The sequence below is a fragment of the Heterodontus francisci genome, chromosome 15 (assembly GCF_036365525.1).
Source record: "Heterodontus francisci isolate sHetFra1 chromosome 15, sHetFra1.hap1, whole genome shotgun sequence".
NCBI lineage: Eukaryota > Metazoa > Chordata > Chondrichthyes > Heterodontiformes > Heterodontidae > Heterodontus > Heterodontus francisci.
Window position 1 is genome coordinate 30,711,905 of NC_090385.1, and position 27,317 is coordinate 30,739,221.

Here is a 27,317-nt window from a genome sequence, read left to right on the forward strand (position 1 = left end):
GCTCCACCACAGACCCCTTCTCTGTCAAAACAAGGGCCAAATAGGGGGGTGTTATTGCACCAACGCTATTCTCAAACTTTCTTGCAGCAATGTTGCAGCTTACTACTGACAGGCTCCTCCCAGATGTGGTAATAACTTATTACACTGATGATAAACTCTTTATCCTCAACCAACTGAAGGCCAAAACCAGGACAGCAATCACTTCTGTAATAGAACTACAGGATGCTGATGATGCACAAGTTAGTGCTCACTCTGAAGAGTAACTACAACAGATAGTTGATGTATTCAGCGAAGCCTATGAAAGCATGGGACTTGCCCTAAACCCAGGAAAACCAAAGTCCTCTACCAACCCACACCTAATGTATCAAATCCAATGCCTTCAATTGAGATGCATGGTGAAATGTTGGAAAATGTCTCTCGCTTCCCATATCTTGGAAGCTATCTATCCCCAAAAACTGAGATTGTTGAAGAGGTACACCATTGAATCCAATGTTCTAGCTTAGTCTGGGTAAATTACGTACTCGAGTTTTCAAGAATTGTGATATCAGACCTGGCAATAAACTATCAGGCAATGGTTCTCCCCACACTTTTCTACAGTGCTGAAACTTGGACAACTTACAGACACCATATCAATGCTCTAGAACTACATCATCAATGCTGTCTTAAAAGAATCTTGTGAATCAAGTGGGAGGACAAAAGAACAAACATAAGCATCTTCCAAGATACAGCTATGCCAGGAATGGAGGCCATGATCATCTTACATCAGCTGAGATGGATGGAACATATCGTCATAATGTCTTAGCCAAGATTGCCCAAACAGGTACTCTGCTCAGAGCTACACCACCTGCTTACACAGGAGACAAAATAAATGTTTCAAAGACAACCTCAATGCCCCTATGAAAGTCTGCTTTATTAACATAAACACATGGGAAGCAGATACCCAATCGCGACCAAAATGGCAATCCATTACTGAAAATAACCTTCCAATCAACAAAAGAAGCCACTGAGTGAGAGTGGCGTGAGAGACAGAAAGAGAGGGCAGCTGCTTGAGCCAACAATCCGCCGCCACCTCTGATAGCCAACAACTGATGTCCTCACAGCGGGAGAGACTGCAAGGTCAAGATAGGGCCCCAACTCCATCTGGAAACCCACAGCCACTGAGATCTCCCTACCCACTTTTTTTCATGTTTGTGCTTGGGGCCAGGGCTGTTCATTTTTCTGTCAATTAACACCCTCTCTCTACTAACGCATGTCTTTCAGCATACCATTAACATACAGTTTGCCTTTGCTCCAAGACCTTCTGGTCAGTTATTCTCTGAGACCTTGTCCTATCAACACCTCTTTTGTTATCTCTTGCCCCACCCCCACTTTACTTGCTTAAAACCTTTTACATTTCTAATATTTGCCAGTTCTGATGAAGGGTCACTGACCTGAAACATTAACTCTGCTTCTCTCTCCACAGATGCTGCCAGACCTGCTGAGTATTTCCAGCATTTCTTGTTTTTATTTCAGATTTCCAGCATCTGCAGTATTTTGCTTTTATTTTATAACTGAGATCTCACTTCCACTCAACCATCCACAAGGCAGTATCATCCTAGACATGAGGGATTGCCTATGATGATGTTTAGACAGCTGGAGAGTGGATAATGAAGTGCTAAGTAAGGGATCATTTATTCGTTGATTAAATTGAAGAAATCCTCTGTTTAAAGATAAAGCAAAGGAGTTAAATGAGATGCTAAATCAGCTTTATACATTGCCAAATATCCTGCAATACAACAGCAGAGTGGAGTAATTTGTTAGATTTGGGGGGATATGATTTGCACTTGATCAAGTGCTATTATGGAGTTTGTTACAATAAGGCTCTGATGTACATCAAGACTTCAGCACAGCCAAACAGAAAGAGGCCCACACGTCACTCTTTTAGAACTGAAACTGGGAAGATTTAAGAGTAGGCCTATGGAGTTGGTAAAGTATAACTTAAAAAACAGAGTATTTCCTGACAACACAGAGCGTGCGCAGAGTGATCGCCAATGTCATCAGTGCATCCAAACGTTTGCCAGTATGGGTTCGTGCATGCGCAGGGCAACATCAGTATGTAATAATGCCAGACAGAATGACGTCTGAGTGTTGCCTCACCCCTCAATGTTCGCCATTGCCGCCTCCACCACCACCGCCCCCCCCCTCAACAGTACACCGCTCCCTCTAGCGATCATTGCCTCTATTGCCGCTTGCCTTCCCCGCTCCCTCCCGCTATCCTCTCCTGCGCCTGCTCGCTGCTCCAGACTGCTCCCCCCTGCTCGCTGCTCCTGACTCTTCGTTGCTCCCAACTACTCACCGCTTGCTTCCTGCTTCGCTGCTTTCCCTCCTCACAGTTCCTACTCTGCTTGCTCTCTCTCCCCTCCCCCACCCCCCCACCCCCACCGTCGCTTCTGTGGGTGGCAAGGCAGGAAGCGAGTAGCGGATAGGAATGTCAAGCAGACAGGAGTGGGAGAGAACAGCGGGATGGAGTGACAAGCAGGCGGGAGCAGCGGGATGGAGCAGTGAGAAGGCGGGAGCGGCGTGAAGACGGGCGGGTGAGGGAGCTGGGAAGAGAAGCGGCTACCATGAGAAGGAGCAGGAAACTGAATGCGGCGATTGAAGTGGTGATCGCGGGAGCGAGTGGGGTACTGTTGGGGGGGTTGTGGAGGAGGTGATTGCATTCATTGAGGGTGAGGGGGTTTGGGTTCAATGTGCTTTATAGTGTCAAATTGAACAGTGCCATTTTTATTACCGGCAGCTGCCTGAGACATTTTAAACAGTGTAATTTCAGTCCATGAGGCTGCGTTTGCGCATGTGCCAGTACTGTGCCACCTAGTGGTTGCATTGTCAGCAAATGCAGCCTTTTAAAAAAAAAAATGGCCCAGGTAAGTTTTTCCAAAGCTGACAGCATTTCACAAGTTCTACTCTGTTACAAGAATCAGAGGCTGTTGTAAAATGGAATAGAAATGTCCACGAGGAATTGGAGACCGCAATGAAGTTTTCGGTTTTACCAGTGTACAGGTGGTACAAGAAATGTATAGTTGCATGTGCTGACTTTTGATTTGAGGGATAATTGTAATCAAGTGAAAGATTTGCTGTGTAATTGTTTGTTTTTTGCAGCACATTCCTGTGTTATATTTTATATTCTGAACAAGAATGTATTGCTGCAATTATACAAGGCTTTGGTGAGACCACATCTGGAGTATTGTGTACAGTTTTGGCCTCCTTATCTGAGGAAGGATGTTCTTGCTATGGAGGGAATGCAGCGAAGGTTCACCAGACTGATTCCTGGGATGATAGGACTGACGTATGGGGACAGATTGGGTCGATTAGGCTTGTAAGCGCTAGAGTTTAGAAGAATGAGGGGGGCTCTGATAGAACCCTACAAAATTCTAACAGGACCGGACAGACTAGATGCAGGAATAATGTTCCCGATGGTGGGATAGTCCAGGACCAGGGGTCACATTCCAAGGATAAGGGGTAAGCCATTTAGGACTGAGATGAGGAGGGATTTCTTCACCCAGAGAGTGGTGAACCTGTGGAATTCTTTACCGCGGAAAGCAGCTGAGGCAAAATCATTAGATATATTCAAGAAAGACTTGGATATAGTTCTTAGGGCTAAAAGGATCAAGGGATACAGGGAGAAAGCAGGAACAGTGGACAGAGTTTGGATGATCAGCCATGATCGTATTGAATGGCGGAGCAGGCTCAAAGGGCCGAAAGGCCTACTCCTGCTCCTATTTTTCTGTATTTCTAAATCCTTGAACAGCTCCAGCTCATAGCCAAAACATTCTTCTATATTTGAATAAATAGCCACAAAACTCAAAAGAAACTGTCAATCATAATCCTATTACCTAAGGAAGGATATACTTGCCATAGATCGAGTGCAATGAAAGTTCACCAAACTGATTCCTGGGATGGCAGGATTGTCCTATGAGGAGAGATTGAGGAGGCTGGGCCTGTATTCTCTCAAGTTTAGAAGAATGTGAGGTTATCTCATTGAAGCATACAAAAGTCATACAGGGCTCGACAGGGTAGATGCAGGAAGGATGTTTCCCCTGGCTGGGAGGTCTAGAACCAGGGGACACAGTCTCAGAATAAGAGGTAGCCATTAAGGACTGAGATGAGGAGGAATTTCTTCACTCAGAGGGTGGTGAATCTTTGGCATTCTCTACCCCACATGGTTGTGGAGGCTCAGTCATTAAGTTCATTCAAGACAGAGATCAATAGATTTCTAGCTATTAAAGATATAAAGGGTATATGGGGATAGTGCGGGAAAATGGCATTTTGGTAGTAGATCAGCCATGATCTAGTTGAATGGCTGAGCAGGCTCGTGGGGCCGAATGGCCTACTCCTGCTCCTATTTCCTATATTCCTATATTCATGTTCTGTGAAGGGCTGGGCGAAGTAATATCAGGTGAAATGTATTGCTCGGTGTGTTATCCTTCTGCTTTGTAAAAGGATTTTCCACTTAGCTTCTTGCATTTTATGTTGCAGGGATGACAGAAAAGATGGGCTGAAATTTTACACAGATTCCTCCTATTTCTTCAATTTATGGAAAGAAAAGATGCTGCAGGCTACAGAGGATAAAAGGAAGGAAAAACGAAGACAAAAGGTATTACAAACAGATTTTGTTCTGCATAATCAATAACCCATATACAGTCCCATTCACTCTGATCAGAAGTAGATGTGGTGGGCAATCACATATAATGGACAAAACTTTAATCCCAAACCAGATCTGTGGAGTTTGACAGCAAATGTACTACTTACAACAGACATTAAGACTGCTTTCAACAGACAGTGTCCATCTTAATCAGTTGATTTTGTTTGACATCCAAGGTTGAGGATTTTGGGTTCAACTGTTGACTCTTTGAGCTGGATTTTCCTGTCCCCATAGATGGTGTTGGAGGCTGGGGGATCCTGCCAAAATAGGAGGGACCCATATCAGGATGGTTCTCCAATACATTCTGCTGCCGGGGAAGCTTCCCAAGGGTAGGTGGGGAATCGAATTGCCTGCCCGCAACACCGAGGCGGTAAACCAATTAAGATGATTGTAGGGTCAAGTAGGGTCAATTTTGCGGCTACACTGGCATTACATTAGAGGCGGCTTCCCTGCAGCAGGCCTGGGGGGTTGTCTTCAGAGCTGGAAGCTCTATGCCCCAATAACGGGGTGCAGGCATGAAAGGCCAGACCTGTGATCCAAACTAATCCTCCGGAGGGGTTTCCTGTTCACTCCAAGGGTCCTTACTGTCTTCGATCCTCCTCAATTTTTAAATTCATGAATAATAACATAACAACGTAAGAACATGGAGCAGGAGTAGGCAATTCAGCCCCTCGAGCCTGCTCCGCCATTCAGTATGATCATGGCTGATCTCATCTCGGCCTCACCTCCACTTTCCTGCCCATTCTCCATAACCCTTCAACCCATTACGAATTAAAAATCTGTCCATCTCCTCCTTAAATTTACTCAATGTCCCTGCATCCACTGCACTCTGGGGTAGTGAATTCCACAGACTCACGACCCTTTGAGAGAAGTAATTTCTCCTCATCTCTGTTTTAAATCTGCTACCCCTTATCCTAAAACTATGACCTCTCGTTCTAGATTGCCCCACAAGAGGAAACATCCTCTCTACGTCTACTTTGTCAGTCCCCTTAATTATCTTATATACCTCAATTAGATCTCCTCTCATTCTCTTAAACTCTGGAGAGTAAAGGCCTAAACTGCTCAATCTGCCTTCATAAGACAAACCCCTCATCTCTAGAATCAATCTAGTGAACCTCCTCTGAACTGCCTCCAATGCAACTACATCCCTCCTCAAGTAAGGGGGCAAAATGGTATGCAATACTCCAGGTGCGGTCTCACTAATGCCTTGTACAGTTGCAGAAACATTTGCTTACTTTTATATTCCATTCCTTTAGCAATAAATGCCAAAATTCCATTTGCTTTCCTTATCACCTGCTGTACCTGCAAACTAGCTTTCTGCGATTCATGTACAAGGACACCCAGATCCCTCTGCACCGAGGCACTCTGAAGCTTCTCTCCATTTAGATAATAATTTGCCTTTCTATTCTTCCAACCAAAATGGATAACCTCACACTTATCCACATTAAACTCCATCTGCCAAATTTTGGCCCATTCACCTAACCTATCTATATCCATTTGTAAATTTCTTATTTCTTTATTGCAACTTACTATCCCTCCTATTTTAGTGTCATCTGCAAATTTGGCTATAGTGCCTTCTATCCCTGCATCCTAGTCATTAATATAGATTGTAAATAGTTGGGTCCCGAGAACCGAACCCTGTGGCACCCCACTAGTTACATTGTGCCAACCAGAATAAGACCCATTTATCCCGACTCTCTGTTTTCTGTTGGTTAGCCAATCCTCTGTCAAAGCCAATAAATTGCCCCTAACCCTCTGTGATCTTACCTTGTGTATTAACCTTTTGTGCGGCACCTTATCAAATACCTTCTGGAAGTCCTGATATACTACATCTATAGGATCCCCATTATCCACACTGCTTGTCACAGCTTCAAAGAACTCTAGCAAATTAGTCAAACATGATTTACCCTTCATAAAACCATGCTGACTCTGATGGATTGCGTTTTGATTTTCTAAATGTCCTGTTATTACTTCCTTAATAATGGATTCTAACAATTTCCCAAAGATAGATGTTAAACTAACTGGTCTATAGTTTCCTACTTTCTGCCTACCACCCTTTTTGAATAAGGGCGTTGTATTAGCTTTCTTCCAATCCACTGGAACCTTTCCCGCATCCAGGGAATTTTGGAATATTATAACCAATGGATCCACTATGTCCACTGCCACTTCCTTTAAGACCCTCAGATGTAGGCCATGAGGCCCTGGGGACTTGTCTGCCTTCAATCCCAATAGTTTGCTCAGTACTTTTTCCCTAGTGATGAAGATTGTTCTAAGTTCCTCCCTTTCTATAACCTCTGCATTACCTGTTACTATTGGGATGGTACTAGTGTCCTCCACCGTGAAAACTGAGGCAAAATACTGATTTAGTGCCTCCGCCATTTTTGTGTTCCTCTCTATTAACTCCCCAGTCTCATCCTCCAAGGGACCAACTTTAGCTACTCTGTTACCTTTTATGTACTTATAGAAGCTTTTGCTATCCGTTCTTATATTTTGCGCTAGTTTTCTTTAATAATTTACCTTTACTCTTTTTATTACTTTTTAGTAATCCTTTGTTGATCTTTAAAAGTTTCCCAATCTTCCAGCCTGCCACTGGCCTTTACAATATGGTATGCCTTAGTTTTTGTCTTTGTTATCCTTAACTTCCTTGTTTAGCCATGGATGTTTTTTTCCTCTCTTAGAATCTTTCTTCCTCACTGGAATATATTTTAGTTGGGAGGAATTGAATAGCTTCTTAAACATCTGCCACTGCTCATCAACTGTCCTTCCTTCTAGTCTTCCTGCCCAGTCCACTAGGGCCAAATCTGTCCTCATGCCTATGTAATTACCTTTGTTTAACTCCAGAACGCTAGTGAGGGACTCCAGTTTTTCGCCCTCAAACTGAATTTGAAATTCTAGCGTGCTATGATCACTCTTCCCTGGAGGATCCTTAACTATGAGATCACTTATTAATCCCACCTCATTACACCAGATCTAGAATAGCCTGCTCCCTGATTGGTTCCACAACATATTGCTCCAAAAAATGCCTCATAGAGGTGCCCTTGCGGTCCCTGACCTGCCATTGCAGTGGCCACCTCTCCTGGTGGGCCTGCTGAGGTTCCAGAGCTGCCGGGTTCTCTGGGCCTGCAGCACTGGGAGCCTGCCTAAGGTTGGCGAACGTGGAGGCAAGCAATTAGGAAGCTGCCTCTGAGAAGATTGTACCAGCGGATGCACTGCTGGCAAATATGTTCTTGGTACCCCCATTTGGTCTTAACGTTTGGGTCTCAAAGTCTGCAGTCAAATCTAACCCTTCCAAATTACCATGCGGGAGTGGGGGTTTAGGGTGGTGGCGTGCTGTAATGTTCTCAATGTAATGTAAGGATTCTCAACATTTCTGTTTTTGAGGCTCCCTCTGCTATGCTATAAAAATTCCATGGTCCCCCATAACAAAAGTTTTTTTTCTGTGTGAAAATTAATTATCCAATTGTACATGGTAGTACAGAACTTCAGTATTGCTGAAAATAGAGATATGTTGTCGAAACTTTTCATCTTGTACTTGTCAAGGCAATCTGTGAGAATACCAATTGCAGGGAAAACAATATTATGAGAAAAGAGTGATGATTGGTTGGCAAGTGACAAGTTCACTTGCCAACCAATCAGCACTCTCTTGTCATATAGTATAAAGTTGTTATTTTCCCTGACATTGGTATTCTTTCAGATTGTCCTGAAGAGTGCAAGACGAAAAACTTTGACAACATGTCCATATATATTTAATATTTTTGTCTTATTTAATGTGAAGCTTGTTGCTGGTGCTGAGCAACAATTCTGTCAGGACGTGGAGGTATCCTCAACAAGCACATGCGCAGATTGTAGTCAATGTTCAGCATGGCTCAATGCTTTGTTTTCATTGATGTCATTGCTGATGCTCCGGGTGCCCGTGCCCTCACTGTCCCTGGTGCCTGGCGCTCTCACCACACTTGGCACACTCAACATCCCCGGCGCCCTCACTATCTCCAACATGATAGAATCATAGAATAGTACAGCAAAGAAAGAGGCCACGGCCCATTGGTACTGTGCCAGCTGTTTTGAAGAACGCTGCAGTTAGTCCCACTCCCCGGCTTTTTCCCCACCAGGCTCATTTTTCCCCACCCATAGCTTCCAGCCATTTTTGCTTTTCTGACTGTTCTTGGGTCCTGCTTTTGCCAGGCTTTTCTCTTGAGAGGGGCTGATTCGGCAGGCTTGACCCATCACCTGCTTTCCCATCTCCGGGGCACCTGCTTCCTCTAACTGGGTGCCTAAATAATTCTCATTTGGTTATAAGCTCTGGACTTGTTCCTTCACGGTTTCAATACCCGGAGACCTCTCTCTATCAAAACTTCTATCCCCGCACACGCCGATAATTCAAACGAAACGGTCAGCTTGTGCCATCCAGAAGCACAGGTTGGGGGTGGAGGGGGGGGTGGGAAAGGAGTGTTGGGAGAGATGTAATAAATTAAACACCACACAGTCAGAAAGATAACATTTTATCGTTGGATCTGAACAGTGAAAAATGTGTTTAAAATATTATTGTCAGTTTAGTTTTATTGTTGGACTTTGCAAATGAATTGCTGGCTTCTGAGAGAGGGGTGAGTTGTCTAATGGCTCACATGACTGGAATGGTGCTGACTTTGATGGCTGCTGATCAGTCGTGAACCAAGAGTGAACTGATCTGGGGGCGAGACTGATGTTGGGAGAAACTGCCGGACGACTGCGTTTGACCCTTTGAAATGTTCTCACGGATCCCTAGGGGGCCACAGATCCCCGGTTGAGAATACCTGCTGTAATGGATGAGACACCTGACTGGATGGTGTATTGCACAGGGAGGATCTAGTGATCTTGAATGCTGATACAGCTCCTACTCAGCTGATGAGGCATCCTACAGCCTAGCCAGAGCAATGAAAGCATCAGAATAGATTTAACTTAAGAACTTAAAAATCAGGATCAGTTGAAGTATTAGTTGCAGTTGTAAGGTGATATTACATCAAGATCTGTTATTGCCAGCAAACTACAGCAAGTCCCAGTGCTTATTAACTGTGTCTCAAGGGATAAATCAGGCAGTTGCTTATAACAGACCGAAACATCAATGTACAAACCAGCATATTAAAATAAGTTTACGCTAGATTCAAAAAGATGAAGTCTGTGACTTCTATATTCTGTAATTGCAGTAAACACATTACCAGTGCCATATGATGTAATTTATCCATTGTGTTGAATTAAATCATCAACTTATTGCAGCGATCCGTTCCAATTCAGTGAAACTATTGCATTTCATTGTAATATTTTCTTCTCTTATTCTTTCCCCCATTTTCCTGCTGGGCGGCACAGTGGCGCAGTGGTTAGCGCCGCAGCCTCACAGCTCCAGTAACCCGGGTTCAATTCTGGGTACTGCCTGTGTGGAGTTTGCAAGTTCTCCCTGTGTCTGCGTGGGTTTCCTCCGGGTGCTCCGGTTTCCTCCCACATGCCAAAGACTTGCAGGTTGATAGGTTAATTGGCCATTATAAATTGCCCCTAGTATAGGTAGGTGGTAGGGAAATATAGGGACAGGTGGGGATGTGATAGGAATATGGGATTAGAATTAGAATTAGAATTAGAACATTACAGCGCAGTACAGGCCCTTCGGCCCTCGATGTTGCGCCGATCATCTGACCTACACTATTCCATTTTCATCCATATGTCTATCCAATGACCACTTAAATGCCCTTAAAGTTGGCGAGTCTACTACTGTTGCAGGCAGGGCGTTCCACGCCCCTACTACTCTCTGCGTAAAGAAACTACCTCTGACATCTGTCCTATATCTTTCACCCCTCAACTTAAAGCTATGTCCCCTCGTGTTTGCCATCATCATCCGAGGAAAAAGACTCTCACTATCCACCCTATCTAACCCTCTGATTATCTTGTATGTCTCTATTAAGTCACCTCTCCTCCTCCTTCTCTCTAACGAAAACAACCCCAAGTCCCTCAGCCTTTCCTCGTAAGACCTTCCTTCCATACCAGGCAACATCCTAGTAAATCTCCTCTGCACCCTTTCCAAAGCTTCCACATCCTTCCTATAATGCGGTGACCAGAACTGCACGCAATACTCAAGGTACGGCCTCACCAGAGTTTTGTACAGCTGCATCATGACCTCGTGGCTCCGAAACTCGATCCCCCTACTAATAAAAGCTAACACACCATATGCCTTCTTAACAGCCCTATTAACCTGGGTAGCAACTTTCAGGGATTTATGTACCTGGACACCAAGATCTCTCTGCTCATCTACACTACCAAGAATCTTCCCATTAGCCCAGTACTCTGCATTCCTGTTACTCCTTCCAAAGTGAATCACCTCACACTTCTCCGCATTAAACTCCATTTGCCATCTCTCAGCCCAGCTCTGCAGCCTATCTATGTCCCTCTGTACCCTACAACACCCTTCGACACTATCCACAACTCCACCGACCTTCGTGTCATCCGCAAATTTACTAACCCACCCTTCTATACCCTCATCCAGGTCATTGATAAAAATGACAAACAGCAGTGGCCCCAAGACAGAACCTTGCGGTACACCACTAGTAACTAAACTCCAGGATGAACATTTGCCATCAACCACCACCCTCTGTCTTCTTTCAGCTAGCCAATTTCTGATCCAAAGCTCGAAATCACCTTCAACCCCATACTTCCGTATTTTCTGCAATAGCCTACCGTGGGGAACCTTATCAAACGCCTTACTGAAATCCATATACACCACATCCACGGCTTTACCCTCATCCACCTGTTTGGTCACCTTCTCGAAAAACTCAATAAGGTTTGTGAGGCACGACCTACCTTTCACAAAACCGTGCTGACTATCGCAAATGAACTTATTCTTTTCAAGATGATTATAAATCCTATCTCTTATAACCCTTTCCAACATTTTACCCACAACCGAAGTAAGGCTCACAGGTCTATAATTACCAGGGCTGTCTCTACTCCCCTTCTTGAACAAGGGGACAACATTTGCTATCCTCCAGTCCTCCGGAACTACTCCTGTCGACAATGACGACATAAAGATCAACAACAACGGCTCTGCAATCTCCTCCCTGGCTTCCCAGAGAATCCTAGGATAAATCCCATCTGGCCCAGGGGACTTATCTATTTTCACTCTTTCCAAAATTGCTAACACCTCCTCCTTGTGAATCTCAATCCCATCTAGCCTAGTAGGCTGTATCTCAGTAATCTCCTCGGCAACATTTTCTTTCTCTACTGTAAGTACTGACGAAAAATATTCATTTAACGCTTCCCCTATCTCCTCTGATACCGCACACAACTTCCCACTACTATCCTTGATTGGCCCTGTTCTAACTCTTATCATTCTTTTATTCCTGATATACCTATAGAAAGCCTTAGGGTTTTCTTTGATCCTATCCTATTAGTGTAGGATTAGTATAAATGGGTGGTTGATGGTCGGCACAGACTCGGTGGGCCGAAGGGCCTGTTTCAGTGCTGTATCTCTAAACTAAACCTGTTTTCCACCTTCCCACAGAGGCACAACTAAGACTGGGGATTGTGCCACAATGTGTTGGTGGTTCAGTCATTTTGCTGTACCACTGCACTGCATCTGTGCCTTAAAACTATTGTCTATTTAATTCTTTTATTCATGCAAATATTTTTGTGCGAAATCAAATATGGCTTCAAAATGATATTTTAATTAGTGTTTCTTATTACATTGCGAGGCAGTGCCAAAGCTGTATTAAAAATAAATATCGGAGAACTCCAACAGCTGATGTAAAGTCTCTGTCACTGAGCCAGGATAGTCTCAGGTTTAACTCCTGATTTGTATGAACTTAGCTGATCTCAGGTGGGGTGCTAGTTGGATGTAACTGGCTTTTGTGCCCCTGGATTAGGGAAGGACGAAAATAAATCAGTAAGGGTTCCAGCTCTTGATTGCTATTCAGGGCCTTTGCTTAAAGTGTAGGTGTATAGATGCTGGATGAAGGCAGAATGGGACTCAGATGTGACATCTTCTATAGTCAGATAACCTGCTGACACTGACTCATTCAAGGCCAGCATATGAATAATGATCACTTGAGCAGGGCCTCTGAAGGTGACTGCCATGCATTGGAATCAACCACCTGCAATTTGAACTGTACATTCATCGGAACCATATCCCCAATTGGAACTATACCACCGTCAACCCCTTCATTGGAACTGTACCCCACTCCCCTCATAGGAACCTTACCCATCTTTTCCCCCCCCCCCCAAACCATAGGAACCATACCCTCCCCAGGCTCATTGGAACCATACCCCCCCCCTCCCCCAGAACTTTAGAACCATATCTCCTTCTCATTGGAACCATGCTCCCCATTGGAAATAAATCCGCAAGGGACCAAGCTCACCCTTACATAGATCAATATCTTCAAGAAAGAAATTTGGAGATTAAAAAAATTACTGCGCAGTGACGGCTGTTGAGTAATTTTGATCATCAAAAATGAAACAGCAAAAAAATGAATTGCTCTTGATTGCTGCATTTAAAAAAGGTATTTATACTTACTAATTTATAATTTACTCACATAATCAGCATTCCCTATTTATGTACAAGTGTTCAGAAAAACCACAGTGAAGATTTTTGTGATCTGGTTTTGTTATCTTTTCTTTTTAGCAGGCTAAGTACTGCAATGGCTCAATGCATAAATTTACTGTATGATGTGAAAGTGATGGGGTGGGGGGGAGTCATTTTAACCTCAGCTGAGTGGGAATAGGTGGGCCAGGTTGACTGCCAGTTTTTATATCTGCTTGATTGTATTCTCTATTGAAATCACCTTACCTTAGAGAGATTTGCTGGCTTCCTAGCAACCTCAGCAGACGTGGCAGTTAACCATGTTTGTGACGGAACCCTGAATTGCATTTATTAAGGAAGGTCCCATCAGAGTCTGGCCTCAACCACTACCAAAACCAGCAGCATTCAAATCGCAGATCAGTGGAAAAGGAGTAGGAGATGGATCCATTTCATTTTAATTGCTCAACTGCTCCTTTCCCAGCAATTGGGGAGGGTTAAATTGTCCCTTCAGTGTCTAAGTTAAGAATGAGCACTTGGACAAGATACTTGAGGCCACTGGCACAGTTGAACCATAGCCCAGGAGGAGTTACTGATGGGAGGGAGTAAATTAGTAAAACAAATTGTAATGGACAAATGTAATCAATTAGCCAAATGATGCAATTACATCTTTGAGAATTATTAAACTCACTCTGGTTATGAAGCTGCCTTGCCAGACCTTTTGGAAGTAGCAGTGTCCCTTTAAAAAGAAATGTGTGTGTGTTGCCAAGCTTATGCATGGAGGAAGGGTCTCCTGAGGCAATGAATTGAATTTCTTTTAATAGGTTTCACAGGTATTGCCTTTGCCTGCCACTGGTTAATTTTCATTACAACTGACAGATGCAGTCAGAAGTTGTGCAATGAGCTGTAACAGGACTATATCCAATTAACGGGGCCAGTGGGAATAGATTGGGAAATATGTGATATGCTTAAAATAGTAAAAGACCAGAGGGACATCAGGCTGGATCAGAATTCTACTCAATGGTGTGATTTTTAAAAAAAAGAAGTGATGATGGTGACCTACCATTCCTAATATCTCTTTACTGAAAAATAACAGAGGTGAGAATTTTTTCTCAATAAAGAGATAATTGAGTTGAAGGTCATCATCATTCACTCTCTATATATTTTTCTTGTACACTTCAAGTCTGTAGTCTGTCAGCCATTTTTCTTTTTCGTTGAATCCCTGTTCTTCCAAATGGTTAGTTTTTACTTTTTGAACTTCTCTAATTTTATTGTACAGAATTTTAATTCAAGTGGCATTTTCTGATAGCCGCACTTACCCATGTCACTGTCTACCACTAATAACTGTCAGCCGTGGCTCAGTTGGTAGCATTCTCACCTCTGAGTCAGAAGCTTGTGGGTTCAAGTTCCACTCCAGGGTCTTGATGACACAAATCTAAGCTGGCACTCCATGCTGTACTGAGGGAGTGCTGCACTGTTGGAGGTACTGTCTTTCAGATCAGATGTTAAACCTAGGCCCTGTCTGCTTGCTCATGTGGACGTAAAAGATCCCACAGTACTATTTTGAAGAAGAGCTGTGCTGCCCAAAATTTATCCCTCAATCCGCATTACTAAAAAACAGATCATCTAGTCATTCACATTGTTATTTGTGGGGGTTTCCTGTGCGCAAATTGGCTGCCATTTTTCCTACATTGCAAGAGTAACTGCATTAGCGATGCTAATGATGCACTAGCGAGAGTAGAAATGAGACGATAGGGAGGATCAATGGCTGGAGGCATGGTGCAGGAGGGAGGACTTCAGGTTCTTGGGACTTTGGGACCAGTTCTGGGGCAGGAAGCACCTATTCAAAAGGGATGGGTTGCATCTCAACAGGACTGGGACCAATATATCCTTGTGGGAAGGTTCATTATTGTGGCTGGGGAGGGTTTAAACTAAATTGTCAGGGGAATGGGCACCAGCATATGGAAGTAGAAAAGAGGAATAAGGCAATAAGCAGAGATGAGCAATGATTTCAAAATGAAATTAGATGGGCACTTGAGGGAAATAAACTTGCAGAGCTGTGGGGATAGAGCAGGGGAATGGGGCTGACTTGATTGCTCTACAGAGAGCTGGCATGGACTCGATGGGCTGAGTGGCCTCTGCCTATGTCATAATGAGTCTGACTCTATGGGCGGAGTCTTTCCGGTCCTGTGGGAGTGGAATTGAAGGCGGGATAGGGAGAAAAGTCAAAATATTAGCAGCTGGTCAGTGGGTCGACATGTTCCTACCTCTGGGCTATCTTCTTCACTGGCAGAAACTACCAGCCCAGCAGCAGAAGGTAGCCAATCTACATAATTAACTGCCCATTTGTGGGCTGATTGGGGATGCCGCTGGGATCTTCCCAGTGGCGAATCACCACCCCCCCCTCCCCTCCACCCTCTCAGGGCCAAGCTCAGCGGGTGCCTGGAGGTGGCTTGCCAGCAACTGGTCTGGGAATTCTTCGAGGTTTCTTTTTCTAACCTAGCAACCCCCCCCACCCCTGCCCCCGCCTCTACACCAGAGCTGCAGCCATCAGCAAGCCACAGCCACGGCCATTGGCCATCCTGTGATTTCCCCGCCACCAGGCTGGCCTGGCAGCTGTGGCCACCGTTTATTTAATTGAAGTAAATACCTCCTCATTCTCCATCCAGCAGCAGCAATGCCCAGTTGTTGTGGTGGAGCTGCCGACCTTCCAAGGCTGCAGGCACTCTGATTTGGCCTACAGCCTCCAGAACCTATCTGCTGTCCTTAATTGTCTGCCATTGGGAAGATCTCCCAGGCAGGCACCCTGACAGCCAGTGTGGGGTGAGGACCCAGAAATGGTCCCGACTCACGCTCATATCCTAACAGCATAAAATTCCACTCTATGACTTGAAAAGTACTTCATTACATGTAAAGTGCTTTGGACCGGAGGTCATGAAAAGTACTACATAAATGCAAGTCTTTTTTCTTCTCAACAATGAAATTTCTAACTTTTTTTAATCACAAAAGAATCGTAAAATTACTAATAAACTTGGCTCCAACAACTTTTGGTTCCCACTCTACAGTCTCAACACTCTACCTTGAACATATCTTTCTGTAGCCCACTCCTTTTCATTCTTTACAGGGAGGTTCGCGTGTAGTTGATCCCAATTCTTCCAGCTCTACTGGCTATAATCCCAGCTACCTTGTGGCTACTCGCCATTGTTCAATTGGCTAGTTCTTTTGGAATCCTTTATCAGTACAGACTTTTTATGAAAAGAATGTTACAGAAATCTTTTAATGTTAGGTGAAAAACGTTTTTTTTGAAAAATCTTTTCATGTTAAGGACTAGAATCCTAAGACTAGAGTTTGGATCTCTTCATTCTAAATTACTCCTTTTCTAAACAGAAGTTTTAAATGGACCTAACCTTCAGAAAATTCTTCTTAAAATTCGTCAAATTTAAGAAAAAGTCTCTCTTGGATGATGTGAAGTGATTTATAATTTTAACCCCTTATAGGGACTAAACCAAATCAGGAGTACATCCCTAGGAATTTTCCCTTAATCAAGTTCAAACCAGACAAATTCTCATAGACACTTATTTGGGTCCAAAGAATTGTACTAGCTTTCCCTCAAAGAAAGAAATCCAACAGAGAGTATTACAATCTTTTGGATAGCCTATTTTTAATAATTATGGCTAAGTCATAAATATCCCAGATATTATAAGGGTCTGGGAACTCTCTTCAATACGTATCTCTCCACTTAAAGAGACACAGAGAGGGGGTTCTTTGCAGTTGCATACAGAATGCTACATGAGATGATTTATTAACTTTTATTGATTTATTAAAGAATTTAACATGCAATTCACTTCTAAATGGATAAGTATAACACAATATCAAATATTACTAAAAGATGTAACACATCTTGTTTCTAACATAGAATCCAAATGTTTAACCTTGCTAATGTTATAGCAAAATATCTTAGAATATACAGAATATCCATCAAAATTTAAAGTCAACTTTTAACCTTAAATTTCCCATAGTTGAGAAGCATTGTTGAGGATTCAACACTTCTAATCTTTGCTTCAAAACCTCTCATGCTTATACTGTTTCTGAAGTGTCATCTGACCTTTAGCATTTAGATGTTACCTTCCTGTGTGTGTTTATCCTGCTTTTAAAATACATATCTTTAACTACCATCTCCACTTAATGTTTTACTGGAATTTTCTTGCTTTTGAAGTTGTGAGCATTTATCTGGTCAAAATGTTTATAATTGTGTTTTACTTGACCTCTTGTTCTTGTAAGTCCATTCCATTTATTGTTTTATTATCTATAATTGCCCTTTCCATGGCACCCCAAATCAACCTCTGGAGCCGACCTGTCCGCATCAACAACCCCACAAACCAATTAATTTTATTGCTGCCTCTTACTGATGTCACACAGGATATTTTAATGTGTGTGTTTATCTTCCAAGGCCCTGACAACAGAGACTCAAATGAATGTGTCCATCACAGGGACCTTGAAATTTTTTAACTCTACCTTCTTAAAGGTCAACGTCAGTGAGTCTTGAAAACCTGACCATTTATTCAACCTTTAATTCTAAAAGGTATAATATTTTAACTATTTCTAACTTCTACCCAATTAAGCCTATTATACCTATATTCAATCACAGATGGGCACAAGGCAACTGATAGGCAGACGTGTGCATTCAAATATTACACAATACTTCTGCGTGTTTTTTCCTGGACTCCACCCTCCTAATCTACCTGTTTTCTGTGACCCACTTTCTCCCATTGTTTCTGCCTTTTTGGTGGCCTGCCCTATCTCAGGAGCTGGAACCTTGACTGGTTTTATTCCCCTGCCTAGCTCTGAGATGCTAAGGTTAATTGTGAGGACACTGTACTGGCAACCTGGCTAAAGACAATTTACTCAGCACAGACCAAGCGCTGAATCTGAGAATTCTTAGTAGGATTTGCCTTTCAAAAATAATATGCTTTCTTGAAGGTTTAGTTCCCCATGTTTGGTTCGAGGTTGTGGCTGATTCACTCTGATGCGAAATTGGCTTGCTTATCCAGGCAGCAAAACAAATAGACTTGTTAGCACAAGAGACTGTATGGAGTAGCACAGCTGCAAGTCTGAATCACACATTCAATTACTGGAGGGGCTGCTTGGATTGATGTGGGAAGCTTGGTGTGGAGAATACTGTGAGCTTAGCAGATGTAGAGAGTTGTAGGTGTTGCATTTGCAAGCAACTGACATGTGTTCATGGCTGATAATTTGACACAATTAATCAGAAATCAGCAACTCTAAGCCTGGTGATCTTACCTTACTCGGTGGCAAGTTATTTATCAAAAACGATTGGCGCTCTAGACAGTCTTGTTATGTATGGGAAATCATCAGAAATTTTGAGTGCAATTTGCAGAGAAAGCCAAGTACACAAACCAATGATGTAGATTGTGGGGGGGAGAAAAACTGCCCTTAAAATTTATTTTCATCAGAATGCCTTCAAATTTATTAAAAATTATTTGGAATAACATTTGGTTGTTAGTACTAAAGCCAAAAGAGGAGGTGCAGGACCTTTGCATCTTATGGCATTTTCCAGTTCCAGCAGAAACATGGAGGGTGCCATATTTTTTGCCTGCCACCTGCTGAACAGCTATGCAAACTATGAAAATGCACCTGCAACATAAATGCAGCATATAATGCACCACCAAACTTATATTCACTTCTGAATAAATCACCACTTTTTTATTCCAAACAGAATAGACAATGTGCTTGTGCAACTCAAAGCTCCCAAGGGCCTAATGCACTTTGGGGCGGCACAGTGGCGCAGTGGTTAGCACCGCAGCCTCACAGCTCCAGCGACCCGGGTTCGAATCTGGGTACTGCCTGTGCAGAGTTTGCAAATTCTCCCTGTGACTGTGGGTTTTCGCCGGGTGCTCCAGTTTCCTCCCACAGCCAAAAACTTGCAGGTTGATAGGTAAATTGGCCATTGTAAATTGCCCCTAGTATAGGTAGGTGGTAGGGGAATTAAGGGAAGGTGGGGATGTGGTAGGAACATGGGATTTATGTAGGATTAGTATAAATGGGTGATTGATGGTCAGCGCAGACTCAGTGGGCCAAAGGGCCTGTTTCAGTGCTGTATCTATAAAAAAAAAAATCTAGCTGTATCTTATGCATCCTCTTCCTCACTTGGTTGAGTTTTCACCCTCATAAATTTTCTTTAGGTTAGCAGGGTTGGTGCTGTCTCTTTTCTTCCCTCTCCCTCACTGGATCTCCTTGCTGTTCATTCTAATCCAACTCGTAGAAGTGAAATGTGTAATATAAGGGCCTGAAAGGGTTAACATTTGAGACAATGACAGTAAACGCCTCTCACTGTAGTGAAGATGAGGTATAGTCACTTGGGTATTAGGCTTGGAAGAAGCTAGAAGCAGCACGAGTTGTGCTGGCTAGATAGGCTTGTGGGGAGTGTAAATATACATGTATATAATAAATGAGTTATACTTTAGCCCTATAAAGACTCCGAGACTTCTGTAGAAAACACTCGATCTATGCTACAACAATACACAACAAAATGTTCATCTGGCAACCAGTGCTGAGACTGGGCTATGCAACAATTTCTGAATTTTAACTTCTTTTCCCTTAGGAACAGAAACTGGTGGAAGATGCCACTCGTGAGGTGAAGAAAGTTCGTAAAGCTCGAACCCGACGACCAGAGTGGGACGTGATGGGACGTGATAAAGAGTTTAGAGCTGATCACAGGTTTTCTCCATCACCATACCACGCAGCATCTTCTGAAGGATCAGTGTCACCAGATACCAGGTACAACTCTTCCAGCTTAAACAATGTAGAACAGGAACTCCATGTTGTCCCTGTATTAGGTTAGATGAAATTGTGTTGCAGATGGTATTAACTGCATATTTATGTTTGCACTGTTAACTTCAATGTATTACGGTATCTCGCCCGATAGCCATGGAGATGTTTGTGTCAAATGAACTATCCTTCCTAGTTTGGTGTCATCAGCAAACTTGATCATTTGTCATTGGGTTTTTGAATCCAGATCATTTATTTAAATTAGAAACTGCAGTGCTGCCAACATTGAGCTCTGGGCAGACACAGTCCTCACCACCCTTCTTTGATTATAAATCCTATGAGAACCTGACGTTTCCTGCTCTTCAATCAGGCTTTTAACCACTCCCAAGATTTATCCTGAATTCCTATAACTTTTGAGTTTAACTAATAGTCATTTGAGTGGAACTTTTATCAAAAAATTTTTGAAATCGAATTATACCATGTCCTGGAGTTTACCACAGTCCCCTTGAGTTGTCTGTTCCTTGAAGATGTTAAGGAGGTTTGTCTGGCTGCTGATGTCAGGGGCAAGCTGATAAAATGAGGAGCAAATGAAATGATGAGTTCACCAAGATCAGCAAGAACATATAGGAAATGGGTGAATGGCCCTTTAGTTGGAAAAAGTGCTTGCTACAATACCACAGATAGAGATGTGCATAAACTATAGCTTTGCGTACTGGTTTTTCTGCTTCAGCCTATTCCTGCCAGCTCCATGAGGGGTCCTGGAAAGCCCTTGTCACAAGATCCCTTGGAGCAGGCTTTCAGCTACCCCTTCAAGAACACCCTGACCCTGAGTATGGCCTGCTCCTGGGCTCGCCAGCTGGATATGCTGGCCATGTGTATGTATTAGTCCCTGTCCGTGTAGCGGAGCCTGGTCTCCAATCACCTTGGCCATCCCTGCAATTGGACAAAGACCTTGCTTCGCTCAGACTGTGTGGTAGTCGGTGTGCAATGGCCACCCCACGTTAAAAGAACCCACACACAGGCATCTTCCACCCCATCAAAATGAACTTCGGGACCTGGAATATCAGGACTCTTATGGACAAGCCCAGTAGCGACAGACCTGAACATTGTACCACTATCATAGCCCGAGAACTCCGTCGCTACAACATTGCTATCACAACCAGGAGATTCAGGAGCTTCTAAATTGCAAGTGCAAGGCATTCCTGAACTGGAAGCATCACCAGAATTCAAGGGAAAAGAAGCAGGTGTACAGACAATTGAAGGCCGAGGTTTAACAAAAAACCCATGACCTAAAGAACAGCTGGTGGGCTGAAAGAGCGCAGGAAGTACAGCAACTCGCTGACAGCCACAACATGCGTGGATTCTTCAGCACGGTCTAGACCATTTACGGCCCAAGCATCCAAGGACCTACCCCACTGAGAGCAAAGAACGGAGTGGTGCTGATCAAGGACAGAGAGGCAGTCAGCGCTCATTGGAAGGAGCACTTCAAAGATCTCCAAAGTCGTGACTCAGTTCTTGATGCGAGTGCCCTTGACCACATTCTACAGCATGCTACCCGCCACGACCTCAACACAATCCCAGCCCAACATGAGATCGAAAAGGCCATCTGACAGCTAAAAAAACAATAAGGCCGCTGACGTTGATGGAATTCCAGCCGAAATTCTAAAATATGGCAGAGAGGCACTCTTGACACAAATACATGGTCTCAACTCTCACATCTGGAAGGAGGAGAGCATGCTAGGGGATCTCCGAGATGCCTAATTGTGACCATCTTCATAAAAGGTGACAAGACCGACTGTGGTAAATACAGAGGGGTATCCCTGCTATCCGCCACAGGGAAGGTCATCGCAAGAGTCCTTCTCAACCGCCTCCTCCCCGTGGCTGAAGAGCTCCTACCAGAATCACAGTGCAGATTCTGTCCATCAAGAGGCACAGTGGACATGATCTTCGCAGCAAGACAACTCCAAGAAAAATTTAGGGAGCAGCAGCAACCTTTATACATGGCCTTCTTTGACCTCACAAAGGCCTTCGACTCTATCAACCGGGAGGCATTATGGAACATCCTCCTCAAATTTGGCAGCCCGGAGAAATTCGTCACCATCCTCTGCCTGTTGCATGATGTCATGCAAGCTGTAATCCTTACAACAGATCTGCCACTAACCCAATCTGAGTGCAAACTGGGGTCAAGCAAGGCTGTATCATCACATCAATGCTCTTTTCCATCCTCCTTGCTGCAACACTCCACCTCATCTCCTTGAAGCTCCTTGCTGGAGTAGATCTACTCTACAGGACCAGCAGGAAACTATTTAACCTACGTCACCTCCAGTCCAGAACCAAGGCCACTCCAACCTCTGTCATCGAGCTGTAGTATGCTGACGACGCTTGCTTATACGCACACTCAGAGGCCAAGCTTCAAACCCTCATCGATGCATTCACAGAGGTGTTTGAAAGAACGGGCCTTAAGCTAAGCATCCAGAAGACAAAGGTCCTCTACCAGCCTGCTCCCGCAGTGCAACACTGCCCCCCCCCCCCACCCCCCGACTATCAAGATCCATGGCGAACCATTGGACAATGTGAACCATTTCTCATACCTTGGGAACCTCCTCTCAGCAAGGGCAGACATCAATGATGAAACTCAACATCGCCTCCAGTGTGCCAGCACAACCTTCGGTTGTCTGAGGAAAAGAGTGGTTGATGACAAAGCTCAAACCTGGCACCAAGCTCATGGTCTACAGGGCCGCAGTGTTACCTGCCCTTGTGTATGCATCGGAAACATGGACACTGTACAGCAGACATCTCAAAGCCCTGGAGCGATATCACCAGTGGTACCTCCGCAAGATCCTGCAAATTCAGTGGCAGGACAGGCACTCCAATATCGGTGTTCTCTCTCGGGCCAACACCCCCAGTATCGAGACACTGGTCATGGTTAGTCAGTTACATCTGGCCGGTCACATCGGCCACATGCCTGATACAAGACTCCGAAAACAAGCTTTCTACTCTGAGCTCCATCATGGCAAAAGGCTACTAGGAGAGTAGAAGAAACACTATAAGGATGTCCTTAAAGCCTCCCTGAAAAAATGTGACATCTCCACCGATTCGTGGGAATCTCTTGCCCGAGACAGCCCAAAATGGAGAAGCATCTGCGAAGGTACCAGCCAGTTTGAACAACATCGACATGTCTAGGCAGCGATGAAGCACAAACAGTGGAAGGAGCGCTCAGAAATTCGAGCATCCCATCCACTCGTCTCATCAAACACCACCTGCCCCACCTGTGACAGAGTGTGGAGATGCAGAATTGGACTGTTCAGTCACCTAAGGACCCACAACCCTGGAGTGGAAGAAAGTCATCCTTGTTCCTGAGGAACTGCCTAAGAAGGATAGCTTTGTAGCACTCTTATCACATGACATCACTGTGCTTGTAGCAGTTATCAGAAATAGAATTGTATGCAAGGTAAAGAAATAAATTTCTAGTGAGAAAACTGGTTTTATCCGAGAAATTAAATTTTCTTCCTTGCCTTATTCAAGATGATTAGCATGGCATTCCCAAAAGACTTTTAAGGAGTGATGACAGTCAGAAACTGTAAGTTTAATAACTTGAAATATGCAGATAGTGTAGTATCCATAGCTGAAAATGAGAACAACTAAAGACACAAATAGACAGATTGGCTGTTGTAAGCACTTGTTATGGATTGAAAGAAAATTCTAAAGAAATGAAATCAAAAGTATATAGCAATGAGTCAATAGATACAAGCATATAAATAAATTGAGAGGATCAAGCAAGTCAACATATTTTGTTTTTAAGGATACTGGGTCACACACTTTAACAAGGAGTCAGGAGATGAGAATAGACTGTGAATAGTAAACAAGATTTGGAAGGGTAAGGGTATAACTTAAAGAACTAAGGAGACTTCTGGAAACTATTATAGGGTGAGCAGCATGGTATTTTTCATCCCCAACCTGAGTGCTGGCAGGTACGTAGGTCAGGAAATCACTACACATAATTATTGAGATCAATCTCGTGAAATCCACAAGATCGGATCATTGTGACCTTGACAAGGGCAAAGCTCACTGTGGTGCAAACCTGCTGCTTCAGCATTCAAATTGGAAAATTGGCCTCTGTATGACCAGTCGTCCTCCAGAAACATCACGTATGGACATTAAAAACTACAGGCACACAAATGTTGCAGTCCTTTGAGATATAATATGAAATGATGCACAGAGTTCCATAGAAAGAGGAGTAATGAATGGGTATTTGAAAGGTTAACAACAATGAGAGCAATACTCCAATACTTAGGCGGCACAGTGGCGCAGTGGTTAGCACTGCAGCCTCACAGCTGCAGCGACCCGGGTTCGGTTCTGGGTGCTGCCTGTGCGGAGTTTGCAAGTTCTCCCTGTGGCCTGCGTGGGTTTCCTCCGGGTGCTCTGGTTTCCTCCCACACGCCAAAGACTTGCGGGTTGATAGGTAAATTGGCCATTGTAAATTGCCCCTAGTGTAGGTAGGTGGTAGGAGAATTGAGGAATGTGGGGATGTGAGAGGGAAATAGGATTAGTATAAATGGGTGGTTGATCGGCACAGACTCGGTGGGCTGAAGGGCCTGTTTCAGTGCTGTATCTCTCTACTTAATATGCATAGCCATAGAAAGAGAGATTATCTAAGCAAACTGATTATACTGGGAGAAATATAAAACTAAAGACCAAGGGAAAACCAAGATGGCTAGACAATATAAGTAACAGGACAGAATGGCAATCTAACAAGCACACAAGATAGGCAACAAAGGAGCAGAATCATCTTTATGGCGATCCAACATTAAACATTTTATGACTTCATTAATGACTTCTGGTGTAAAGTATTAAGTTCACTGATGGTGTGAGGCTTGCGGTTCTGTGAGCTATCCAAATTATGCGAACCAGAAGGTTGCAAGTTTAAGTCCCAGGTATATCAATCAGATATATTTGTCTCATAGTTAGATTTTGCTACATGGGAGTATTGAAGATTATTTAAACTGCTCAGCTTGAATTTGGCTGATTTTGCAAGTGATCATGGGAAGATGATGTCCCAGATCCTAAACTCCTGACCATCTAGGTAGTGATCTAGATCAGGATATATGGTGGTAAGAAACATGAAAAGCAATGAAAAAAAGAATTGGGCGAGAAATTGTCTCATATAGCGCAGCTTTCAGTAGCATTACTGAGGCCTTGCACCACACTCCGTGCGTCCCCTGCACCACCGGTCATTTCCTGCGTGGTCCGAGTGGTGCTCTAATAGTCGAAGGGCATACGTCCCCTCTGTGCGCTAGAATGCTTTGAATGGATGCTATCCTGACTTCCCACAGTGCAACCAGCTAATGTAACACCAGGATTCCTAATTTGCAGAATGAATGTGTAGGCAACATATTCCGACATAACTTTACAAACAAGGAGCGTTAAGTTGTAAAATGGACCCTGCACTTGCATTATTTAAAGGGTCAGGCACCCAAATTGCAAGTAAGATGATTTTTTGGAACTTTTTCTATTACAAAGTGCTGAAGTACTTTAGACTGTTTTTGGAGGAGTTTTAGTGAATGCCAGGATTTGCCAGACAATGTTGTTGCATCCTCAGTGGGAGGGTGGCGGGTGGGTGGGGGAGTGGTGAGGAGGCAGGGAGAAGCAAGTAGAGGATGTGACCTCTCCACACAAAGGCAGCAACAGGTAGGGGAGCAGCAGTGGCTATATCTCTGAGTCTGCAGCATGACAGGGAAATAGAACAGAGGCTGCAGGGAGGGCAAACTCTGCACGATGCCATCTGCCAAGTTGAAGGCAGAGCAGGCCAGCCAATACACTCACCATGCCCATCAGCATTCTCCTGTATGCTGCCCCATCAAGGTCCTCAATCTCTGCAGTGGTACTCATCTGCCACCTTGCTGTCTGGTGAGCTGGCAATTGAACTATCCTTTACCCTTGGCTGGCGGTAGGCCACTTGTGCCCGAATGATTCAGCATATGCTGATCCCAGCTCTGTCCTAGTGTATGTGCAGTGCCGGTATCTGGGCTGGAGCCTGTGTCTGATCAAGTGACGGGCCTCTTTATCAATGCTGTGCTCTTGCTCACTTAGTCTCCTGGGGCTGCTGTGGCTGGGCAGGCAACAGTTCTTAGGTGTCTGAAAGCAGGAATGCAGAAGGCAAAGGGACGAGGAAAGGGGGGGGGGGGGGGGGGGGTGGGATGGGAAGCAAGAGGTCCATGGTGACATCATCATCAGCTTGCTCTTCATGCCAGATAGCAGGATGAGGGTGAGTTGGGAGTTGAGCAGGGGCATAAGACAGAAACATGTTGTTATCCTCAGTGTTCTAAGTGACGTTGGATACTATGGACCCTGTCAGAGCCAGCACCATGATGCTGAGAGCTATTTCCTCCACCGGGCTCATGAGATGCAGATATCCTTGACTTCTGACAGTTCTGCTCTGCTCCTTTTCTATTGTGTATCACCTTGACCTGCAAGAGAAAGAGAAAAATTTTATTGATTGTGTAACATTGTGTTTGCATGGTGAGCTTTTCAGAGCTGAATAACTGGAGGTATGTAGCAGCAGCGATAGGTGGGTCTGAGACAGGCAGCATCAGTAGGTGTGAGGTGGAGTATCTGGTTGTTAGGCATGAGTTCTGATTTCCCAGTGTGCTGCTGGGTGAGTGGGGGTGTGGTGCTTTGAACAGCATGAGAGGTTGGTGGTATGGAATATAGGAGATGTAATATGAAGATGCATTCACTGACCTTGACCAGCCGCATGTGGCCATTAGACTTCTTGTGGAGCTGCTGTTGGTCCTTGGGTCCATACTCCAGGAATTGACCTCCCTGGCCACCTGATCCCACACCCTTCTAAGGGTGGTGTTCGAGGGCCTCCTGAACCCTCGCAAAATCATGCCCCATGGTGTCTCTCCTGCCCTTCTGAATCACTAATTCCTGCAGTGCTGCATCAGTCAGTTTGGAACCCTTGTTTGTCCAGGTGTTCACTTAGCAATAATTTGTATTGCAGCAATATATTTGTGCAGCAATTCTTTAAGGTACTGCCTGCCTTTAAGAAGAGCAGCATTGCTGTACCACGTGATCGGCAATCAACATTGCCGGACCCCCTTGCTAAGTGCAGAGGCAACAGGCAGCATAGAGGAGCAGACAGCAGTGTGGGACCTGCTCGGGCCAACACTACAATCATGCAGATGAGGTGGCTATACAAAAATTGCATGGTTCTCACCTCTATTTGTATAGGTGCAGGTAGGTCGCAAGTTGTGAGCCTTGTGCCCAAAAACCAGGGCAACCCAATTTTTAGCCCATTGTTTTATTCTCCAACAATTC

At 44.2% G+C, this 27,317-nt stretch overlaps 1 protein-coding gene across 1 annotated transcript in view; it reads left to right on the plus strand.

Annotated features, from left to right (window-relative positions):
• LOC137377863 (actin-binding protein WASF3-like) overlaps positions 1–27,317 on the plus strand; it is a 75,549-nt gene that overhangs the window by 40,786 nt on the left and 7,446 nt on the right. The window contains exons 4-5 of the mRNA XM_068047933.1: positions 4,516–4,633; positions 19,831–20,006. Of these exons, the coding sequence (XP_067904034.1) occupies positions 4,516–4,633; positions 19,831–20,006 (294 nt within the window). The remainder of the gene's footprint in view (positions 1–4,515; positions 4,634–19,830; positions 20,007–27,317) is intronic.